We start from the raw sequence: 25306 nt of genomic DNA, 5'->3' as shown, positions 1-25306 counted from the left end.
TTAAAATAAACAACACATTCCTGTTTAATTCCAACTGAAGTCTTTTTGTGGCTTTTTAAACTTTCCAGTGAAGGAGGTGGCCTATTGAGATAACGAATTGGTGGCAGCAAAAGAAACCTTTAATAAATAATAGGCAGGAAAGGCAAAATATAAAGGACAGTGGTAGCTTCCCACTGACTGGCCTTGTGTATGTGAGGGTGTGTATGCTCTGATTCCCTCACGGCCTTGCCTTTGGCCAAGCCTTGTCGTTTTGTCCTTTGTCCTCCATCTTTGTTGTTGTTGCAATTGGTGGCAGTTTGTGATACTCAGCAATTCTAGTATATCAGTTCTTGTGGGTTTTTTCGGGCTATATGGCCATGTTCTAGAGGCATTTCTCCTGACGTTTTGCCTGCATCTATGGCAAGCATCCTCAGAGGTGAGGTCCTCACCTCTGAGGATGCTTGCCATAGATGCAGGCGAAACGTCAGGAGAAATGCCTCTAGAACATGGCCATATAGCCCGAAAAAACCCACAAGAACTGAGTGATTCCAGCCATGAAAGCCTTCGACAATTCTAGTATATACTTTAGCAAGGGGAAGAGAAGCTTGGCCCATAGCCACAATTAACAGGAGAGATATTGCCTTCTTTATTACCTGCTAGAAAGAAATCTGCTCTTTTGTTCTGGGACTGTTTTAAAAAGGCTTAACAGACCTCTGAGCTACCAAATATTGTTCTGATCTGTCCCAAATGGTTTTTTATAAAAATATGTGGTACATGAATTCAGAACCATTCATAAGTGAGCATACACAAATGCATGCTGCAAATATTCGAAGTGAGGGCTGTGTGAGCATCACCACATAAAACCCCTCACAAAAGGCACATTCAGCTTGGAAACACACTGAGCTTCATATATTGCAAACATTTGACAGACTATTTGAAACAGGCTTCTCTAAATGTACTCCAGCCAAGTGCCACTTGTCCATGCAGAAATTCCAGCTGCTTTGTCCTTCAGCAGAGATCGGCTGTGTGATAGCACATGCCAGTTATTCACTCGAGCAACACAAAATAAAATGAGTCTCCATTATCAACAGTACAGATATTGACAAAACCATGCTACTCGTACAAGCTATCAAGACAAGATGGGAGATGGAAGGAAAAGTCAATAAACAACCTTCTGATACATATTATAGAAAGAGAATATGATGTATGCCTGAAAAAAAGGCATAATTTCAAAACATTTATATTGATGCTTAGTACAAGAATCTTAAAGGAAAGGTGATAATTAAGAACAGTGATTTGGAGAACAGATGTGAGCCATACTCACATCTGCACCAGTATTGTGGCGCAGCTGGCTGAGTGTCAGCTGCATTGAGATCACTCTGACCAAAAGGTCATGAGTTCGAAGCCAGCCCGGGTTGGAGTGGGTTTCCAACCAATTGTGTAGCCCGTTGTCGACCTTTGCAACCCGAAAGACAGTTGCATCTGTCAAGTAGGAAAATAAGGTACCACCTTAAAGTGTGGGGAGGCTAAATTAACTAATTTATGAGGCCATAAAGACTTCAGCAAAAGCATGCGGGGAATGCGGAAGTACTTCATCAGTGTCACAGATGGACAATGAAAGCGACAGCTCCCCTGGCGGCCAGAAAAAAGTTAAATAGCCTCTGTGTATGTCTGTATATGTTGTATGTTAAAATTGGCATTGAATGTTTGCCATATATGTGTACACTGTAATCCGCCCTGAGTCCCCTGCGGGGTGAGAAAGACGGAATATAAAAGCTGTAAATAAATAAATAAATAAATACTCAGGTTTTTGCTTATCATCTTATTGAGAAGTACATGCCAGATTAGGCATGGACAACCTTTAGCCCTCCAGGTGTTTTGGACTTCAATTCCCACAATTCCTAATCCGGGGAGAGTGTGGATAAGGTCCCTGTGTCAGCTCCAGCTCCACATGCAGGGAGATGAGAGAAGCCTCCCACAAGGATGGTAAAACATCAACAATATCCAGGCACCCCCGGGCAATATACTTGCAGATGGCCAATTCTCTCACACCAGAAGCGACTTGCAGTTTCTCATGTCGCTTCTGACACGAAAAAATTAATAAATCCAAATAAATACGCTAAAGCAGTGTTTCTCAATCTTTCTAATGCCATGACCCCTTAATACACTTCCTCATGTTATGGTGACCCCCAACCATAAAATTAGTTTCGTTGCTACTTCATAACTCTCATTTTGCTACTGTTATGAAAAGTAATGTAAATATCTGATATGAAATATGTATTTTCATTCACTAGACCAAATTTGGCACAAATACCCGATACACCCAAATTTGAATACTGGTAGAATTGGGGGAGGGTGTTGATTTTGTCATTTGGGAGTTGTAGTTGCTAGGATTTATAGTTCACCTACAATCAAAGAGCATTCTGAACTCCACCAACAATGGAATTGAACCAAACTTGGTGCAGAGAACTCCAGTGGCCAAGAGAAAATATTGGAAGGGTTTAGTGGGCATTGACCTTAAGTTTTGGAGTTGTAGTTCAACTACATCAAAAGAGCACTGTGGACTCAAATGGATGGATCTGGACCAAACTTGGAACAAACTCTCAACATGCCCAAATGTGAACCCTGATGGAATTTGAGGAAAATAGACCTTGACATTTGGGAGTTGTAGTTGCTGGGATTTATAGTTTACCTACAATCAAAGAGCATTCTGAACCCTACCAACGATTAAATTGGGCCAAACTTCCCACACAGAAACTCCATGACTAACAGAAAATACTATGTCTTCTGATGGTCTTTGGCGACCCCTCTGACACCCCCTTGCAACCCCTCCAGGGGTCCCGATCCCCAGACTGAGAAACACTGCTCTAAAGACACAATTCGTACAAATGAAAACCAGCTTTGAAATAATCAAGTCCACCACAGCATTAGCCATGTGCTCTGCATTTATGACAGCTTACACTGGAGGAACAATATAAAGGATTTGCAGCCATATGATCTTAATTACTTTGAACTCACTTTTGTGCTCCCTGAGACAACAGCTTTGTCCACGTTCACTGGTAGCTGCTCTTCAGTCTGGCAAACGCCCAGCGACCATTCCGCACAGCGGTGATGAGCCCAGCAGTGGCCTACCGCAAGATGACCAGCAAATAAATGGATTAGATCTACAGCTGTTACCAAAGACTACTTACTCGCTTCAGAGAAAGAAGACAACACAAGGCAACTTAAGATAAATAGGCAGAATTAACAGGAGATATGCTCTCAATCTTTCTTTGTAAGAACTGCCAATCCCTGATTCCGTTTGCAGGAATTGATCAATGATCACTTATACCAAGGCAGAGAAATAAAAGAGTCCTTCTCCATGGAGCAGAAACCCATTATGTTTATATTAAATACTTCAATATATTATATGTTAAATATATGGTTCTGCAGCTCAAAAAATAGGTTACATTTCATTTTATTGCAGTCTCATTTTATTCTTCAAAAATACTATATTTTGTGTGTCTTTTTATTGTTTTCCCCGTTACCAACATTTCATAAACAGGTGTGGAAGGTTGTGTACCTAAAAAGTAGGCACATGCTTACATATGTGTGTGTGTGTGTGTGTGTGTGTGTGTGTATGTATGTTCATTTCAACCAACAGATGTCACTGGCGGGAAAATCAAGGCTTTTATGTTAAACAGCTGAATGCTGTAGTATTTTAAAAAATCAAATGATAGTAGTAGTATAATACAAATAATACAGAATGGTATAATGTGGCAAAATAATCCAGAAGTTTAAATGTATATGCTGGTGGTATAGAAGAATGTAGGCTATAAATTAATACTAAATTCTAGACATCTCTGTGCTTAATAGTTATCTCTGACAATAAAGAGTGTGAATTCACCATGTCTTGACAACTTATGCGGTCACTTCCAGTGGTTCTCAACCTTTTTTTTTATGAGGGACCACTTTGACCAGGGACCACTCTCCAACATTAGTACCAAAGGGGTTATGAATCAGTTTTTGGTCAACTTTAGATTTGGTTTGGTTATTTGGGGTGCTGATTCAGAATACTGCATTGGATAGACCACATCAACTCTAGTTTCTGATTCAGAACATATGCCATCCAGATTCGGTTTGGTTATTTGGGGTGCTGATTCAGAAAATTGTATTGGATAGACCACATCAACTCTAGTTTCCGATTCAGAACATATGCTATCCAGATTCAGTTTGGTTGTTTGTGGTGCTGATTCAGAATATTGCATTGGATAGACCACATCAACTCCAGTTTCTGATACAGAACATATGCTATCCAGATTTGGTTTGGTTATTTGGGGTGCTGATTCAGAATACTGCATTGGATAAACCACATCAGCTCTAGTTTCTGATTCTGAACATATGCCATCCAGATTCAGTTTGGTTATTTGGGATGCTGATTCAGAATATTATATTGGATAGACCACATCAACTCTAGTTTCTGATTCAGAACATATGCTATCCTGATTCGGTTTGGTTATTTGGGGTGCTGATTCAGAATATTGCATTGGATAAACTACATCAGCTCTAGTTTCTGGTTCAGAACATATGCTATCCAGATTCGGTTTGGTTGTTTGGGGTGCTGATTCAGAAAATTGCATTGGATAGACCACATCTGCTCTAGTTTCTGATTCAGAACATATGTCATCCAGTAGTCACCATCTGCTCGCCCACAGTAAACCGAATTTAATACTCTAGAGCAGATGTGGTCTATCCAATGCAATTTTCTAAATCAGCACCCCAAATAACCCCAGGAACAGGCCTAAAAACGAAGACAAGAAAAAAACTTTTGGTTGGTCTGTGTTATTATCTGTGGATTTTGTTAATGCTCAGCACTATAAGAGGGGCTTATGAGCCCAGTAACACTTGTTGCAATAGTGTAGGAATTGTGAGGCCATGGACCATATTTTAGTTCTCGTGGACCACTGGTGGTCTACAGACCACAGGTTGTTGATTTATTTATTATATTTATATCCCGCCTTTCTCGACCCCGATGGGGACTTAAGGCAGCTTACAACACAGGCAACAACACAATGCCTTAAAATATATACAATTAAAATAAACATTTAAATTAAAATTAAAATCAAACTTAGAATACATTAAACATTTCAAAACATTACAGTTACTATTGTAATTGTGAATCACTGGAAAAAACAGTACAGGGCTAGGAAGACCAGTGGTCATTTAAAGGTCTCTTTAGAGTGTCCTTTTGTTTACAGAAACAGTACAAAATTCTTTACCATTAAATGCTCAGTGAAATATAATACTTAATAGGAGGTGCATGTTATTCAGTTAAAAAATCCCAAAGCAGTACCCTACCTGTGGGCTCAAATAAGGCTTGGACATCAATGTCATCTGGTAAGCCAACCATTCTGAGTTCATCCCAGAACTTGACTATCTGCTCATCAGGAGTAGTTTGCGTGCTTATACTTGTACAAGGTGTGATACTCTGATGAGACTTCTCTCTGCATTGAAAATAAGATTTAGGCAGGTAAGTGCAATTATCAGGCCATAGTGAACTATTTCAATATATTTTCAAAAAAACAAAAAGGAATGGATTTCCCAGCCTATCACTAAAGTGAATAAGACAATTTCATACTAACCCTAAATTAACTTGCTTTTTCATCATGTAGGCATTGTCAAATATTGTCAATTGTTCACTTGTGTCAAGTAATAAAATCAACAATAGAATGTTTTATCACAACTCCAGTTCAACCAATATATTTGATCTTGTTATCAGACAAGCAAGAACTATCAATATGTTCTGAATAAATATTCCCCACTGTTGTTGTTTATTTGTTCAGTCTCTTCCAACTCTTTGTGATCTTGTGGACCAACCCACAGCTGTTGTCACCCCCAGCTCCTTCAAGGTCAAGCCATTCCCTTCAAGGATAACATCTATCCACCTTGCCCTTGGTCTACCCATCTTCCTTTTTCCTTCCATTTTCCTCAGCATCATTCTCTTCTCCAAGCTTTCCTGTCTCCTCATGATGTGGCCAAAGTACTTCATCTTGCCTCGAATATCCTTCCCTCCAATGAGCAGTCGGGCATTATTTCCTGGAATATGGACTGGTTGGATCTTCTTGTGGTCCAAGATGCTCTCAGAATTTTCCTCCAACACCACAGTTCTTCCTTCACTCAGCCTTCCTTATGGTCCAGCTCTCACATCCATAGGTTACTACGGGGAATACCACTGCTTTAACTATGCAGACCTTTGTTGTCAGTGTGATGTCACTACTCTTAACTTCCCCATTATCCATGTCAAAATACCATTTGGAAAGGGACAGGATTTCAGGCTAAGTATAGCAATATTAAAGCAGTAAATATTGGGGGGATAGAGGTGATAGGCCCACTGGTGGCACAGTCGGTTAAACCGCTGACCTGTTGAACTTGCTGACCAAAAGGTTGGTGGTTCGAATCCAGGGAGCAGGGTGCGCTCCCACTGTTAGGCCCAGCTTCTGCCAACCTAGCAGTTTGAAAACATGGAAATGTGAGTAGATCAATAGATACCGCTTCTGCGGGAAGGTAATGGCGCTCCATGCAGTCATGCCGGCCACATTACCTTGGAGGTATCTATGGACAACGCCCGCTCTTCAGCTTAGAAATGGAGATGAGCACCACCCCCAGAGTCAGACATGACTAGACTTAATGTCAAGGGGAAACCTTTACCTTTAGTAGAGGTGATAATCAGAAAAGTTATGAGATCTTGGAGTTCTGCTGGACAGTTCAAGTACTGCAGTTTAGAATTAACTTTCCATGCGAAACTAGATTCTTTCAAAACTACTTGCTCTCCAAAGTTTTTACATTTTTGCATTGACTCTGGCTATAATAATAATAATAATAATAATAATAATAATAATAATATATTTATATTCTGCTCTATCTCCCCAAAGGCACTCAGGGCTGATTCCAAACATAAAAGGCAAACATTCAATGCCCGAATACAACAGCAATACATCCATACTAACAAAATTAAAACAACCCAACTTATAAACATGAATTATAACTTAACAAACTAAAATTAAATAAAAAAACACAACCTGTTACAGCAGACGTAAGACAAAACATCAAACATGAAATGGAAACAATAATGGTTGTACAGTTGTGGTTGTACAGTTGTGTCACACACTACGATCTGGGTTTCAAGACTGTTAACAGTTTGTAATTTCAAACTCATGGTTTGATAATTCTCAATGCAAAATAAAATAAAGACTAAACAACTTCATCTACTTTTGTGAGTTTTATTTGCAAAATACATAGTTATTTTATGTGAAGACCTTGAAGGACATATAATATATATTAACTTTTTCTGCTATATGAAACAACTGTACAAATTCAAGTTATGGATACATTAAAACCAAAATTGGAATAGATACTGAATCATAATGGAGGAGGAATTAAAATAGTAGTAGAGAATTTTCTCTAACTAAATTCCATTTTAATTCAAATTTCACCCTAGGAAACTCTGTGCTGCGTACAGTATGAATCATTGTCTCATTCAGGTCAGGCTGAGAATGAATAATTGCTGTCAATTTAGTAATTAATTTGTATAAAAGAAATTTGCATTCATGCTTAAGGTCAAACAGCAGAAAGTAAAGGAAACTAGAGCTATATAAGTGAAAAATATCTCCAGAATTCTGAGTGTAATTATATCTTGCAGTCATTCAGATTGCCCTTAAAAACGATCCACCTTAAGTCCCATGAAAAGGCTGCTGTTCTTTGTTATTGTTTCATTTCCTCTTTACTGCTTCGCTCGACTGGCGGGAGTCCAGGATGAGCCACCAATCAGAAAAGTCCAGCACAACAATCGCTTTAGTACCTAAATTTGGATGCCAGCCAGCATGGCACTTGGGCAGGATTACATCACCATCCTCAAGGGACAGAGTTGGGTAGCTGCTCCAAGCGAAATTAATTCTGCACTTTCACATGGGCGACACAAGGCGCTACTAATCAGACAGCCCAACAGAACCCAAAGAGCAGCAAAGAAGCCACTTGAGGAGCACGGGGTAAAAAGGAAATATAATGGAAGTCTCAAAGACGCTTTAACAATCTAGTGCATTGCACATGGAGAAGCATACAGCAAAACTTCAACATTTTATACATATAATTACATATTTCAATATGGAATAGACAATCACACAACTTCTCAAACTATCCCACTGATACAACAATAGGCAAACTAACCAGTATTGCTATCTACACGATCAGTTGAATACAAAGGACACTACAATCACTTCATTGCAAGATTGTTGTTCAATCGTTCAGTCGTTTCCGACTCTTTGTGACCTCATGGAATAGTCCACGCCAGAGCTCCCTGTCGGCTGTCACCACCCCCAGTTCCTTCAAGGTCAATCCAGTCACTTCAAGGACGCCATCTATCCATCTTGCCCTTCGTCGGCCCCTCTTCATTTCTCCTTCCATTTTCCCCAGCATCACTGTCTTCTCTAAGCTTTCCTGTCTTCTCATGATGTGACCAAAGTACTTCATCTTGGCCTCTGCTATCCTTCCCTCCAATGAGCAGTCGGGCTTTATCATTGCAAGATACAGTACTTTATTTACAAAATATGTTCCTTTGGGCAAACAAGACTAAAGAGTTGCGAAGGATACTAGTTGTTATTTATATAATACTAGCTTAGGAGCCCCCAGTGGTGCAGTGGGTTAAACAGCTGAGCTGCTGAACTTGCTGACCGAAAGGTTGCAGGTTTGAATCAGGGTGCGGCGTGAGCTACCACCGTTAGTCCCAGCTTCTGCCAACCAAGCAGTTTGAAAATATACAAATGTTTGTAGATCAATATGTACCGCTCTGACGGGAAGGTAAAGGCGCTCCATGTAGTCATGCTGGCCACATGACCTTGGAGGTGTCTATGGACAAGGCCAGGTCTTCAAGATAGAAATGGAGATGAGCACCAACCTCCAGAGTTGGACACGACTGGACTTAATGTCAGGGGAAAAGCTTTACCTAGCTTGTGTACCTGGCATTGCCCAGGTTATTTGAAAAAGTCATTTTTTTTACAAAATGCATAAGGTTGTGGGTGAACTACAATCCACAGCATACCAGGTTAACCTCCTGAAACTCCATCCAGTAGTCGAAGTTTGCCATGTTGGGCAAGTTTCCTCTAGATGCATAATTGGTGGGGTTCAGCATGATCTCTGGCTTCAGGATAAACTACAGCTTCCATCATGGTGGGTCAGTCCCCTCAAATCCCCCCAGGAGGTTCGCTTGGTCATAGGGGTTCTGTGTGCCAAGTTTGGTCCTGATCCATCATCAATGGTGGTCACGGTGTCTCTGGATGTAAGTGAACTACAACTTCCAGAAATGAAGGTCAGTTCCTCCCAAACCCCTCCAGTATTTTCAGTTGGTTCTGGTGGTTCTGTGTGCCAAGTGGTGTCCAGGGTAGTCTTTGATTGAAGGTGAACTATAAATCCCAGTACCTACAGCGGCTATAAATCAAGGTGAATTCCCTCTAAACCTCTCCAGTGTTTTTCTTTGGTCATTGGGGTTCTGTGTGTCGAATGTCATCCAGGTTCATTGTCAGTGGGGGTCCAGTGCTCCGACTTTATGCAGGGTGAATTACAACTTCCATCACGTGGAGTCAATCCCCCAAATCCCAATTGGTTCTGCTTTAGTCTTTTGTGCAGACACAGTTGAAAAGAGTTAGAAAGCGTTAAAGGAGAGGCAGTGGGAGGGATCATGCAAATTCCACACCAATGGAGAGAGTAAGAAACACTGGGATATCTGTGGTGGAGGAAACACGTAAAATCTAGGATGAAATTGTCCCCGAATGAAAGCATTCCTTGGGTGGTAGACAATATGGTGTTTGGGGAGGATATCGGCAGGGGTTGGGCTACATGTTCATGGCGCTCGCTATAACCTGACATTTCATTGGATGGGGTTTTTTTTGGGGGGGGGGGGTTCCTTGGCAACGATGGGTTAAAGCTGTCTGTGGAAGTGGGCACCCCAGTAACATACACACATAAATATTTTCACTGTTATTATGTGTACAGAATAGAATTAGTATTTTGCACTTCTAAAAATGACAGTGTTGCAATCTGTCACCCCAAGGTATATACATAGATTGATGTCAGTCACATTCATGTGGTTTGATTTTGAATCTTAGACAAAAGTCCGAAGATACCGAATAACTAATATTCTCCAACTTTTTTCACTACAAACAAATATAAAACAATTCAACCACCTATCAACAAATTTACTTCACGTGTATTGTCGAAGGCTTTCATGGCTGGAATCACTAAGTTCTTGTGGGTTTTTTTGGGCTATATGGCCATGTTCTAGAGACATTTCTCCTGACGTTTCGCCTGCATCTATGGCAAGCATCCTCTGAGCTCACCTCTGAGGATGCTTGCCATAGATACAGGCGAAACGTCAGGAGAAATGCCTCTAGAACATGGCCATATAGCCCAAAAAAACCCACAAGAACTTAATTTACTTCACAGTTCCTTAATTCCCAAATAAACAGAAGGTGAAATATTAAAAATATTTTGTTAAAAGTTAGAAGAACTTACTTCTTCTGTCCTCTTGGTTTGTGCAGGTCTGAGTTCTGCCTTGGAGTACTCTCACAAATGCCATCATGGCTGTCCCCAGTTTCACTCTTATTTAAAGGCTGGCTGTTCCACGGAGCAAGAAACCCTGGCGTCGGACAGTATTGTTTCAGTTCTCCTTGTCCTAATGAACTTCGCTCCCCACAGTAGCAAAAGGCGCAGAGCTGGTCACTGATAAAGAGGCAGAAAAGAGCAAGGGAATGTCAGAAACCACGCCAAAAAGATGTTATTTTATCAATTAAGAAAAAGACTAGATTTATTTCATCAATTAAAAAATTAAGAAAAAATTGTGAAGGCCAAGAGCTCAAACACTGTTTCCATCCAAAATATCTTGGTGTCACCTTATATCGAACACTAACATTTAGGAAACACTGCATGACCACCAAGCACAAAGGAGCTGCACGCAACAACATCCTGTGGAAACTTACTGGCAGTGCATGGGGTGCAGACCCACAATTAGTAAGAGCATCAGCCCTGGTCTTGTTACTCAACTGCTAAGTATGCCTGCCCTGTTCGGCATAAGCAGGTGAACACAGCATTGAATGAAACATGCAGAATAATCACAGGATGTCTCAAACCTACACCTGTTGATAGACTCTATAAGCTAGCTGGCATTGCCCCTGCAATGGGCAACAGGAAGTTGCTGCTAACTGTGAGAGAAATAAGGTTGAACACTGTGAAAACCACCCACTGCATGGCTATCAGCCTCCTCCCGGTAGACTCAAATCAAGGAAAAGCTTCATGAGAACCACCACTTCTCTTAATGTTCCCCCAGCAACAGCAAGAGCATCCCTCTGGGCAGTTCAACCAGCATATCCCAACTGGATGGTCCCCCACGAGGGTCTTCCTCCAGGGGCAAACCAAGGATGGGCAACTTGGAAGTCCCTGAACAGACTCAGAAGTGGAGTGGGAAGATCAAATGACAACCTGGCAAAATGGCACTTCCTAAAAGAATCCTCCACCTTGTGCGACTGCGGAGCAGAACAAACAATTCCACATATGTATGCTTGTCCACATTGCCCTGCTCATGCACAGAGGAGGACTTGTTTAAAGCTACAGACAATGCAGTCACTGTTGCCCGGTTTTGGTCAAAAATTATTTAGCTGCTTATGTTTGTTCTATTTTTTATCAGTTTTATACTCATGTGTGCAATGCTTTTATTTATTTATTTTATTTATGCCCCACTTTTCTCCCCCTCAGGGGACTCAAAGCGGTTTACAACTCCAGTACAATTCAATACCAGTAAAATCAACAGTGGCACAATGGGTTAAACCCTTGTGCCAGCAGGACTGAAAACCAAAAGGTCGCAAGTTCAAATCCAGGGAGAGCCTGGATGAGCTCCCTCTGTCAGCTCCAGCTCCCCATGTGGGGACACGAGAGAAGCTTCCCACAAGGATGGTAAAACATCAATACATCCTGGCATCCCCTGAACAACGCCCTTGCAGATGACCAATTCTCTCACACTAGAAGCGACTTGTGGTTTCTCAAGTCGCTCCTGACACACACAAAAAACAACAGTAAAAATAATAACATACCCCCTCCATTGAAACAGTTAATAATTAGTCAATAAACACATTAAAACAGTAAACGGATTAAAACATATGAAGTGCATAGTTCCATTCGTCCAAGATCCTTGTTCATAATCCATATTCAAACCGTGTCAAAGCCTGTAAGTCACTTATTCTTCGAACACTTGTGTGCAAAGCCATGTCTTTTTTCCAAACTTTTTTTGAAAAACTAGAAAGGATGAGGTCTGCCTGATGTCACTAGGGAAGGAGTTGAACAGCAAAGGGGCCACCACTGAGAAGGCTCTGCCTCTCGTCCCCACCAATCGCACTTGAAAAAGAGGGTAGGACCAAGAACAGAGCCTCCCTTGATGATCTTAAAGTTCTAGTAGGCTCATACAAGGAGATACATTTAGACAGGTAAGGTGGACCAGAACTGTTTAGGACTTTATAGGCCAAGACCAACACTTTAAGTTGGGCTCGGTAGCAAATCGGCAGCCAGTACGGCTCACACAACGGGGGAGTTGTGTGTTCCCTGTACGCTGCTCCAGTTAGAAGTCTGGTTGCCATCCGTTGGAATTATTATTATTATTATTATTATTATTATTATTATTATTAGACTTCATTTGTACCCCGCTAGCATCTCCCGCAGGACTCGATGCGGCTTACAAAGGCCAAGGCTTCCAGGCCGTCTTCAAAGGCAATCCCACATAAAACGTGTTGCAGTAGTCTATGCGAGATATAACAAGAGCATGGACCACCGTGGCCAAGTCTGACACGAAAAATAATTTAGAAACTTTAAATTTTTTTAAAAGGGCTTTGTTCACATATTCTTTACCAGTACACAAAACTCTGAAATAATTTTCCTCCAGTTGGCATGAAAGTTAGTGGAAAATAAGGGCTTTCTCTCAATTAGTATCAAGTTTTTAAAAATAGAACAATATTTAAAATGGGCCAAGAAGAAATGTCATCTATTAATCATTTTGTATTTCATTAAGATAAGAACAATTGGGCTATTATTACATTTAATTATCCTGTACCGCTCTAGGCACTGATAAATGGATTACATTTAATTCTACTTTAACTAAAATCCACAATTCCACTGACCGAGTTATTTGTGAATAAACTTTTGTAATTTGTAGAGCAGGCTTTGACGCTTACGCTTTAGGAGGATTAAACAACGGATGTTTTAAATAGCTGCACTCATTTACCTTTCTAAAGTGTTTGCTTTTATATAGAGAATATATAGTAATCAAATTCGATAAAAGGAAACAATGAACTCGGGAAAGACGGACTGGTCAAAAGACAACGTGGCATAATAAGACGTTTCAAGCACGCATTTCTTTGAACGGAAAGACAATGCGGAAACTTCGCAGAACAATCACTAACTCCACCTGATCACATCACCATTACAGAAAATAAAGTCAGCTATTCTTTTTTGCTCTCCTGTAAATAAAGGGAGAGATATGGCAAAATGCCTAAGTGCTCAACCACTTTCAAAAACGTCTTCCATTTTTTTTCTGCACAGACAAAATACTCTCAAACAGCAAACCAAAGCTTCCATCCAAGTGGTTTTGACCCCTCACAGAAGCAAAGTTAAATGTAATAGTTTTATATGAAAGGGACCAACTGATTAAATTCCAAAATAAATTATTCTATTGAAAGATAGGAAACAGTCTCAAGGACTTTACATATCCTACACCAACACTTGGATTCTTTGTTGTTAGGGAAAGCCTTGAAGTGAATGGTAGACTGCTGGATTTCAACGGAGAGGTATGAAGAGGATGCTCAGTAATGATATGCTTGCAACAAAGTGTAGCGTTTTAAGTCTTTTCCCGTGCAAAACTATAACACCTCAGCTGTCAATTCAGGCTGATATTTCAAAGCAGGATCTTTTGGAAAGGCACGACCTTTCAGAGATCATAACCTTTTGGGAAACCAGGAATCTCCATAGCCTTTTGGAAACGTGACCCTTTTGGAGATTGGCATTCACAGTATTTGGGAATAATCATAACCCTTCTGAAAAGTATGGTCTTCTTAAAAAGAGTTAAATACTCATTTGAGTGAATCTTCTCCCTCCAATCTCAGTATTTATTACTGTTCAGTCTTGGGATTGCTTTTATGATGTTATGTTGTGTTATTGTGATGTGTTAATTTTATGTCAATGTTTTTATTTTATTTTATTGTGTTACTTTTTATTCTGCGCTTTCCGGACTTGTCCCCCAAGTTCCTTCGGGGAAGATGGAGGCGGGATAGAAAAAAGAAAGTTATTATTATTTATTATTATTATTCTCCCTAGTGGAGCCCCCGGTGGCGCAGTGGGTTAAACTCCTGAGCCAGCAGGACTGAAGACCAACAAGTCGAAGGTTCGAATCCAGAGAGAGGCGGATGAGCTCCCTCCATCAGCTCCAGCTCCTCATACGGGGACATGAGAGAAGCCTCCCACAAGGATGATAAAAACATCAAATCATCCAGGCGCCACCTGGGCAACATCCTTGCAGACGGCCAATTCTCTCACACCAGAAGCAACTTGCAGTTTCTCAAGTCACTCCTGACACAACAAAAAAAATAGTAGTAAATATCCACTAGTATTCATGCAAGGCAAACTAGGCTTCTCAGTTGTTAGACTGATATACCTGGTTATCTCTCTGAACTGTTAGGAACAAAGATATGCCAATGCACAAAATATATAGCAGATATTTAGAGGTGTTATTTCAGATGTCCAAAAATCATCTACTCTCCCATAATATAGTTGATTTAATTACAAACTTCATGTATTCAACATAGTGATATGTTCCTTATTGGTTGAGAGTTTAAAAAATCTGTTTGCTAAAGCATTTGGTTTTAGTCTCTTCTCTGCTGCATACAGACTAATACTCTCTTTAGTCTGGACATTGACTCAATAAAGACTGACTTCTCAATGAAACATACTGACATTAACACTGACAATTGCATCCTGCACGACTGACTTCTAAAGTGCACTGCTTCTGATGTAAACTGACTTCTAAAATGGAGTCTCAGTCTGAACAGTCCCAGATCTGGTCACATGGTCTGTAGTCCCTCCCACAACCTCAAACAACATAGAGTTACAGGAAAACTGCATATCAACCTATACATGCACTATAGCAGGGATCCTCAAACTTTTTAAACAGAGGGCCAGGTCACAGTCCCTCAAACTATTGGAGGGCCGGACTATAATTTGAAAAAAAAAACATGAATTCCTGTGCGCACTGCACATATCTTATTTATAGTGCAAAAATACTTAAAACAATACAATAATTAAAATGAAAAACAAATTTAACAAATACAAACTTATTAGTATTTCAATGGGAAGTGTCTGCCTGCTTTTGGCTGATGAGATAGGATTGTTGTTGTTGTTGTTGTTGTTGTGTGCTTTCAAGTCATTTCAGATGTAGGTTGACCCTGAGCGAGGGCCGGGTAAATGACCTTGGAGGGCCGTATTAGTTTGAGACTTAGTTTGAGGACCCCTGCACTATAGTATGAAATCTGAATTATGTACGTAACAGATAACTAGAAAGTTGATATTTCCAAAAGGATCAGGATTCAACATTTTCCACACTTTTTGTTGAGGTCCCAGCTCTTCCCACAACACTAGCCCAATATTGGCATGTCTAACCTGGTTTTTGCTTCAACACCAACAGAGGCAACAGGGCTTGCGGGTTCCCCAGAAACTGAGCTCTGAAGAGTTTGTGTTAGCTTCTTATCACCATCCACTTCAGCTTGGGCTTCCTCCTCTGGAGACTGTTCCTTGATTTCTGTTTGAAAGAGAGAGTCATACGGTTACCTATTTCACTGTCAAGTGAAATGGCTGAAATAACACTAGTACTACATAGAACATATACATAATTGATATTTTAATTCCATGGTGTTTAAATTTATTTGTTTGCTTGTTTTTTTTAATATCTTGTTTTTCAGAAGGAGGAACAAGCAGAAAAGCCCACTTAAACAAGCTCGCTTCTGTGAGATCACTGCAAAACTGAGTACTCATTACAGGATGTTAATAGGTACCATAACTAACAACACTTTTAAAATAACTTATAAATAAACTATTTCAGATGACAATGGAGTCTGTATTGCGTGCAGCAACTGCTCTAGAGCCAAGAGATTAGGAATTGCTTGAAATGATACCCCCCAAAACCATGTGCTATTTATTAATCAAGCTGCTGAATGAAATTAGGCAATTACTCAATATATGATTAATTTTTTTTTTGTACTAAGATATTTATCCCATGGTAGAGTCCCCGGTGGCGCAGTGGGTTAAAGCACTGAGGTGCTGAGCTTGTTGATCGAAAGGTCGCAGGTTCGATTTTGGGGAGCGGCGTGAGCTTCCGCTGTCAGCCCTAGCTTCTGCCAACCTAGCAGTTCGAAAACATGCAAATGTGAGTAGATCAATAGGTACCGCTCCGGCGGGAAGGTAACGGCGCTGCATGCAGTCATGCCGGCCACATGACCTTGGAGGTGTCTACGGACAACGCTGGCTCTTCGGCTTAGAAATGGAGATGAGCACCACACCCCAGAGTCAGACATGACTGGACTTAATGTCAGGGGACTACCTTTACCTTAGCAAATTAAAATAAACCGGATCCCATTGTCCATAGACACCTAGAAGGCTATGTGGCCAGCATGACTGCATGGAGCGCCACTACCTTCCCATAGATGCAGTACCTATTGATCTACTCACATTTGCATCTTTTCGAACTGCTAGGTTGGCAGAAGCTAGAGCTAACAACAGGAGCTCACCCCACTCCCCAGATTTGAACTGGTGACATTTCGGTCAGCAAGTTCAGCAGCTCAGTGGTTTAACCCACTGTGAAAATAAGCTGAATTAAATTAGAAAACATTTACTAGTCCTCAACTTATCAAGGCAAATATATCATGGGTTGTTGTGAGTTTTCTGGGCTGTATGGCCATGTTCCAGAAGCATTCCTCCCTGATGTTTCACCCATATCTATGGTAGGCATCCTCAGGTTGTGAGGTCTGTTGGAAACCAGGCAAGTCAGGTTTAGATATCTGTGGAATGTCCAGGAAGGTAATGTTGCTCAAAAAACAATTGAATTACAGATAGGAAGCAATCAGGGCCAGCCAACATCTCCCAACAATGGATGACCCCAGGCAGGAAGCAACCAGGTTTTGAACCTGCAAGGCCATTAAATGCTAATTAAGGTGGACAATGGCAACATTCACACTTGCCTCAAACAGACAAGAATTCATTCTCCCACCCTGGGTATTCCAGAGATATACAGTATAAACCCCACTTGCCTAGTTTCCAACCAACCTCACAACCTCTGAGGATGCCTGCCATAGATATGGGCAAAACGTCAGGAGAGAATGCTTCTGGAACATGGCCATACAACCCAGAAAACTCACAGCAACCCAGTGATTCCAGTCATGAAAGCCTTCAACAACACAAATATATCATATTTGTTACTTCAAAACATTATTTTATGTTACTGTAATACTTTTAGCCATATACCTTGATGGGTTTACATTTCTTATATATTTTTAGAATTAACAGTACTAATAAAACATATCCAAAATCAACAAAACCCAATATGGACACAGCATATTATTCAAGAACACAGAAATGCTGGATCACTCCAACAACCACCATGTCAGGCTACACAGAGAAGCCATTCAAATCCACAAGCATATGGACAATTTCAACAGAAAGGAGGAAACCATGAAAATGAACAAAATCTGGCTACCAGTATTAAAAAACTCTAAAATTGCAACAGCACAACAACAGAGAGGAAGCAGACAGGGACATCTAATTACCTCTCAACAAAAGTTTGCTCCAGGCACAGTCAGCCCATTGTATGCTAATCAAGGTGGTCAGTTGAAATATTCACACCTAGCTCCAGCAGACAAAGAGTCCTTTGTCTCACCCTGGTCATTCCACAGATATATAAACCCTTTTTCCTAGTTCCAACAGACCTCACTACCTCTGAGGATGCTTGCCATAAATGCAGGCAAAACGTCAGGAGAGAATGCCTCTTGTTGTTGTTGTTCATTCGTTCAGTCGTCTCCGACTCTTCGTGACCTCATGGACCAGCCCACGCCAGAGCTCCCTGTCGGCCGTTACCACCCCCAGCTCCCTCAAGGTCAGTCCAGTCACTTCAAGGATGCCATCCATCCATCTTGCCCTTGGTCGGCCCCTCTTCCTTTTGCCCTCCACTTTCCCCAGCATAATTGTCTTCTCTAGGCTTTCCTGTCTCCTCATGATGTGGCCAAAGTACTTCAACTTTGTCTCCAGTCTCCTTCCCTCCAGTGAGCAGTCAGGCTTTATTTCCTGGAGGATGGACTGGTTGGATCTTCTCGCAGTCCAAGGCACTCTCAGCACTTTCCTCCAACACCACAGCTCAAAAGCATCGATCTTCCTTCGCTCAGCCTTCCCTAAGGTCCAGCTCTCACATCCGTAGGTCACTACAGGGAATACCATGGCTTTGACTAGGCGGATCTTTGTTGCCAGTCTGATGTCTCTACTCTTTACTATTTTATCGAGACTGGACATTGCTCTCCTCCCAAGAAGTAAGCGTCTTCTGATTTCCTGGCCACAGTCTGCATCTGCAGTAATCTTTGCACCTAGAAATACAAAGTCTGTCACGGCCTCCACGGTTTCTCCCAACAAAACCCAATATTTTTTAAAAATACCCTAAAGCATGCTATCAATATAAAACAGAAAGTCTATTCATGGAAAAATCCTAAAATACATCAAAACATCCATCTGAAGATCTGATAGAATAAAAAGGGTCTGTGTCTAGTGTTCAAAAGAACACTACATATGAGAAGGCACAACGAAACAAAAGTACATCACAACTGACAGCCAGGAGAGGAGTCTCTGATAAAGATAACAAAGACTGGGTGGCTAAATGTGGAAAAGTGTGGTGTTTCAGATAACCTAGCCATGTGCCACTTAGGGCCTTAAGATCTTTTAACCACAGCACTTTGAAGTGGGCCCAGAAATTCACAATACAAAAGACAGAGAACCTGTGTAATAAGAGCACACACTTCTCAATTCTAATAGTAACCTCAATAGGAATTTGGGGCCAGCAGAAAAGTTTCTGCTCACAAAGATCATCACACATTGCAGTCAGCCAAACAGCATGCAACCTGAACATGGAAAATTGTCACAAGGCTTTCTCCATCCCAGGATGGGCACCTGCAGTGATGGTAGAGGCCAATTTTCAGCCCTATAGTGAGGCACTGCCCATCATTATTTATTTATTTATAGTATTTATATTCCGCCCTGCTCACCCCAAAGGGGACTCAGGGTGGATCACATATATGGCAAACATTCGATGCTGATTATACAACGACAAGACAGAAAACAGATAGAGTTATATATCTAGATGTAAAGAGGGTTAAGAGATCAGGGTCTCTTATTGCTCCTGTGTGACAGGAATATGCAAAGGTGTTACACACAGGTGATGAGAGAGAAAGGTGTGGGTATATGGTAGGTATGCTGCCACCACCCCAAATCACCGTTTGAGGAATTAACTAGATGATATACTTGAGGTAAAATGTCCCTATACACCGGTTCTTCTTTTTGGCTCCCTTTCTTGTGACTGAACTGCAGAGATGTAGAGGCTGACTGGAACTAGCTTTAAATGACAAATCAAGGCTGAGGCAGATTAAAAGTAAACTAGGGAACAAGTTTATTGAAATATTTGAAACAGACAACTCATTACTGAGTGGTACATATGCGTAGTTAGTTTCTGAGGCACAGACTAATAAAACAAATGGTTGCTTAAGAAGGAGTAACTTTTCTTTGACGTGAGTTAATTTCCTCACACTATCCCTATAACAAGTAACAGTGTGTTTCTTAGACCAGCCGCCCTGGCTGCCTGCAAGAGTAACTAGGTTCCTTCTAGACTACTCTGCACTGTAGGGAAATAAACCCACTTGTATTCTCTCTCAATACAAGTCAACAAGCCTTCTCTTTTGACTACCCAAGCCAAAGTACCCTGAAACACTTGCCCTCTATTATTCCCTATCAGCCTAATTCTTAAGTCACTCAGCAACTCTCTTCTCCCTACCTGAAAATCCTAATCCTATGTCTTTCGTAGATCAAATCCTTCTTCTCTCTTTTAGATCAAAACCATCTCTCTCTAAGATCAAATCATTCTCTCCTCTCTGACAGAACGTAACAGCCTTTTTACACACTCCTTCAACTCCTCCCCTAGGGGTCTGAGCCAATCAGGAGTTAGCTGACTCCTCCCCTTGCCTCTCTGCCTTCACCAATATGTCAGCTATCCTGAACTCCCCTCCCAACATGGAGGCCTGCTCACTGACTCCCAGGCTGCGGCCTATGAAGCAAAGGTATAAGTTCATTACACTAGGCTTTTCCCATCTTTCGGCATCTTTGGAGGCTGTGCTTGGTTCTGGCCACAGGGGTGTGCCGAAGAGCTTTTTTTGTTCGTAAACCTTTCCTCCTTTTTCTGTTTGAAGCGCTATGCCTAAAATACTTCCCCACTTTAATGCAGTTCCTATTTATCTACTCACATTGCTGTTTATTTATATTTATTAATTAATTACTATTGACTGTGATATACATTGTTGTTTTAATTGTTTAACTGTTTAACTGCTGTTTTTATACGTTTATTGTATTATTGTGTAGGCATCGAAAAATTGTGCCATTTTGTAAGCCGCCCTGAGTCCCCCCTCGGGGGTTGAGAAGGGAGGGGTAGAAGTATACAAAATAAATAAATAAAAATAAATAATAGCTGTACCCACCATGTGTTGCTGTGGCCAACCTTCTCTCTGTCTTTCTCTCCTACTTTCTTTCTCCCCCCCCCCCTTCCCTCTTTCCTTCTTTCCTTCCCTTTTTTCTTTCATTCTCTCCATCCTTCCTTCTCTTCCTCTTCCCTTCCTCCCCCCTTTTTCTTTCCCTTCCACTTTCTCCCCTTTCTTCCTTCTCTACCTATTCTTGAACTGCAACTCCCAGCGGTCCTCCTGATTAATCTATCTACCTATCTATCTCTATTTAATTTATTTATCTTATCTATCTGGAGGATTGTTGGGAGTTGCATTCCAGGAAAAGGAAATTGGAAATATGCAGGAATTGGGTTGCTCTCAAAAAAAATCCAAGGAAAAGAAAGTTTGCAGCTTGGAAGCAGTGCATTTGGATCATCCTCCTCTCCTAAAGGGCATGGTCCAGGGCAGTGATTCTCAACCTGGGGTCCTCAGATGTTTTTGGCCTTCAACTCCCAGAAATCCTAACAGCTGGTAAACTGGCTGGGATTTCTGGGAGTTGTAGGCCATCTGGGGACCCCAGGTTGAGAACCACTGGTCTAGGGGATGCTGGGAGCTATAATTGGAAAGAGAGTATGGCTCTGCTATTGTGTGTTTTGTTTGCCAGGAGGAGTTATTTTGCATATGCGCTGTAGCATATTTTTTTTGCATTTTAAATCCCTTCCGCTGTGTTTTTCAGTGTTTTTATGAGTGATGGTCACTTGTTGGCCTGATAGGTGTATTGTGTCCAAATTCCGTGTCAATTCTTCCAGTGGTTTTTGAGTTATGTTAATCCCACAAATGAACAATACATTTTTATTTATATAGATTTATTTGCTGTATTTGTATACCACCCTTCAAAACCCTGAAGGGGACTCAGGGTGGTTTACAGTGTTGGCAAGAATTCAATGTTGTAGGAGGCTTAGATATCAATAGGAACAGTATAAAACATCAAAATTGACCCTCCCTTGATAAAACATTATTGAACATATCACATAAAACAACATCAAATATCACACAAAGACAAAACCGTTGTCCATAAACAGTCCTGGGTCATTACACTTTCAAATTTCACTTTAACTTTAAATATTCCTGTGATGGGCCAAACGCTTCGTGCCACAGTCATGTCTTTAGCTGTCTCCTAAAGGTCAGGAGGGAGGGGGCCGACCTGGTCTCACTTGGGAGGGAGTTCCACAGCTGTGGGGCCACCACCAATAAGGCTCTATCCCTTGTCCCCACCAGCCACCTCTTTGAGGCCGGTGGGACCGAGAGCAGAACCTCCCTAGAAGACCTTAATCTACAAATTGCAGATCTGTTTTCGATCCGCTAGGTGGGCGGAGAACTGGGTTGAACATCAGGAGTTTACCCTGACCCAGCTTTGAACTGTCAACCTTTCAATTGGCAAGATTAACTGCAGCTGCAGCTGCTGTGCTAAAGCCAGCTCTCCATCATTCTAAGTTGAAAAATTAGCCAAGAATTACAATCAAAAGTCATCCCTTTTTATGATTGCCAGATTCAGCAGCACACCTGCTATTTTTTGTGGTAGCAGTGGTAGGGAATTTCACAAACTAAATCCACATCTTCTTAAAGCCTTCATTGAATGGTGAAAAACACCCTAACATGTTTGAAATGTGGTATCTGGGGTCTTCTCAGTGGATGGGGAAAAACTAAGAGGCCACAAGAAAATATGTGGAAGGGGTTACTTGTGGCACATGCACAATTAGTACCACCCCTCTAAAAAGATGGAAAGGAATTGTGAGGAAACATCAAAGCACTCTGAATACCACACATCTCAAGATATAGTTATTTATAGTATTTATACCTCACCCTTCTCACCCTGAAGGAGACTCAGAGCAGCTTTACAAAATACACACATATGGCAAACATTCAATGCCAATTATACACTTAACAAGGACAGGCAACACAAACAGTGGTAAAGGCAGTTTTTCTGGCATCTTGGAGGCTGTGCTCAACTCCGGCCATGGGGGGTGCTGTTGCTCCATCCTCCATGCTGAGGAGCTTTTCTCCAACTGATCTATGTCTTTAAGGGTACCTTTATTACCTCCCCGCTAAAAGCGGTACCTATTTTATCTACTCACATTTCTGCTTTGACCTTCTAGGTGGGCAGGTGAGCTGGGGCTAACGCCAGGGGCTCACTCTGACATGGGCTCAAACCGCTGACCTTTCAATTGGCATGGTTTTTCTGCAGCACAGCGGTTTAGCCTGCTGTGCTGAGCCCGGCCCTTTATAAATAATGCAATTAGTGGATTCATCTTGAACACAATTAAATGTGTTGTTCCTCTCAATTTTACTTTAGGTCCAGACACTGTTTCAGAATTAGATGGAAAAGAGAATATACTAATCACATATTAGTAACTCCACTGCTTCTGCTTTGAATAACCTTTACGCACAGTTTTATGAGACTAAAAATGGAGATAAAACAACTCTGGAGAGTATAACTGACAAAGAGCAAAGCAATAATCTCCAGGGTCCCCTTCTACGTCCAACCATCCATACAGAAACATAAACTCCCCCAAGTCCAGACGAATACTACGACATAGAAGTACAATTTTATAAGGAATAAAAGATAACTCTGTAGACTCTGACAGCATTACTGCCACAGGACAGAACCATATTCCCTCAAAAGTACTTTTAGATCAATAATCCATTGCAGTGCAGTTCCTCCGACCTTGATCTCACACAAATTATATTTTGTTTGATGGTATAAAAAACCAAAGAGAGATCCAAAAGAATTCAAGAGGGTTGCTTGTCCAGCACTCCAACAGCAATAACCCATCCACACAGGGTGATTGATACAGATTTTGTTCTAAAAACCAACCTAAACTCTGACTGAAATGGATCTAGAAAACTAGTTCCAATTGGAACTGATTTGGATCATGGGAACAGGTTGCCAACTGTCCTTTCAAGGGCATAAAATGTTGGCGACAGATTACAATGGTCTTCTGAGTAAAGATCAGATTTCTGAAAAAACAGTCCTTTAATGAGACTAGGATGATTCCTCCCAAAAAAGATGTGGTTCTTGGACCCAGCCAGACATCCATTCTCTTAATTTACTTGATATCTAAGAGGGTAAGGGTTCCAACTCATAGATGGTCAGCTGACACTGTCCAAACTTCTTGCCCGCAGACTCAATAACTAGATTAGTTCAATAGAAGTTATGAGGGATGTGAGAATGCTTTTCCCCCCAAACCATATCTTACTCTGTGCCTGATTGTAAGAGGCCTATATTAGCCAGGGTCAACTCCACTGGACAACACTGAGGGCCCTTCACACAGCCCTATATCTCAGAATATCAAGGCAGAAAATCCCACACTATCTGAGTGTGGACTCACACAACCCAGTTCAAAGCAGGTAATGTGGTATTTTCTGCCTTGATATTCTGGGATATAGGCCTGTGTGGAAGGGCCCTGAGAAGGTAGTACAGTGTTCCCTCGCTACTTCACGGTTCGCTTTTAGCGGACTCACTGTTTTGCGGGTTTTTGAAAATTTTCATAAAAAATATATAATATAAAATATTTACATCCAGTGGAGGCCAGGGACCTCTGAAGTGCGGTAGCCTTCCCCGCCTGCTTCGGAAGCAATGGGATGGGCCAGGAGGTGTGTAAGGAAGCACGGGCAAGAAAATAATATATAATATATATATAAAATAATGTATAAATATTAAAATTAATAAGGCATCCCTACTTTGTGGATTTTCACTTAGGATGGGCCAGGAGGTGTGTAAGGAAGCACGGGCAAGAAAATAATATAATATATATATAAAAAATAATGTATAAATATTAAAATCAATATGGCGTCCCTACTTTGCGCATTTTCACTTACCGCGGGTGGTCCTGGAACGGAACCCCCACGATAAGTGAGGGAACACTGCACTGGGAGAATGAAGTAGAGGAGAAGAACTGTTTCAACACTTTTTATTGATCTTTGAAAGAAATCCATCAGTATTAGGCTTGTGCATTTTGAATGAATCACTATCTGTTTCTGCTTGCCAGATACTGGAAGCCCCCCTTATTCATTTTCCAGCACCTCCCGGGTGTGCTACCGAATGGGCATTTTCTTTCAGCATCAAGAAAAAAACAGCTCTATTCAGCCCATTGGTGACAATGGGGAACCTAGGATGCTCTCCTTTCCCCTGGAAGCCTTTCCTTTCTTCCTTCAAGGGAGCCTGGGTATCAGCAACAGGGTTGAGAAACCACCCTCTTCCAGCCAATTATGGGGGGAATTTCCCACAGGTTCTCCTTCCATATCCATTAAGACCTGGATTTAAAAAAGCATCAGAGTTGCCACTCTTAAGTTTCTAGATCCTTCCCCTTCTATTTGTAGAGGAGGAGACTGGGTTTACTGCTTCTTAAAGTTGTTCTACTCTAGAGGAGAGACAGACTTGGCGTGCTTTCTTCTCTCCCAACACCAGTAGCTTTCCAAGACATTTTAAGGAAGCCCAAGGAAAGAAGAGCGGTGACCTGAAGCTCAGT

General features: G+C 41.3%; 1 protein-coding gene across 10 annotated transcripts in view; it reads right to left on the bottom strand.

Moving 5' to 3' along the window:
• KMT2C (lysine methyltransferase 2C) overlaps positions 1-25306 on the bottom strand; it is a 264118-nt gene that overhangs the window by 149903 nt on the left and 88909 nt on the right. For all 10 annotated transcript variants that reach the window (XM_060782601.2, XM_060782604.2, XM_060782602.2 and 7 more), the window contains exons 3-6: positions 15700-15838; positions 10522-10728; positions 5317-5462; positions 2998-3107 (exon numbers count right to left, since the gene is read on the bottom strand). In XM_060782601.2, the coding sequence (XP_060638584.2) occupies positions 2998-3107; positions 5317-5462; positions 10522-10728; positions 15700-15838 (602 nt within the window). The remainder of the gene's footprint in view (positions 1-2997; positions 3108-5316; positions 5463-10521; positions 10729-15699; positions 15839-25306) is intronic.

This window comes from Anolis sagrei, chromosome 6 (assembly GCF_037176765.1).
Source record: "Anolis sagrei isolate rAnoSag1 chromosome 6, rAnoSag1.mat, whole genome shotgun sequence".
NCBI lineage: Eukaryota > Metazoa > Chordata > Lepidosauria > Squamata > Dactyloidae > Anolis > Anolis sagrei.
Note: the sequence above shows the minus strand (reverse complement) of the source record. Positions and strands in the feature narration are given on the sequence as shown.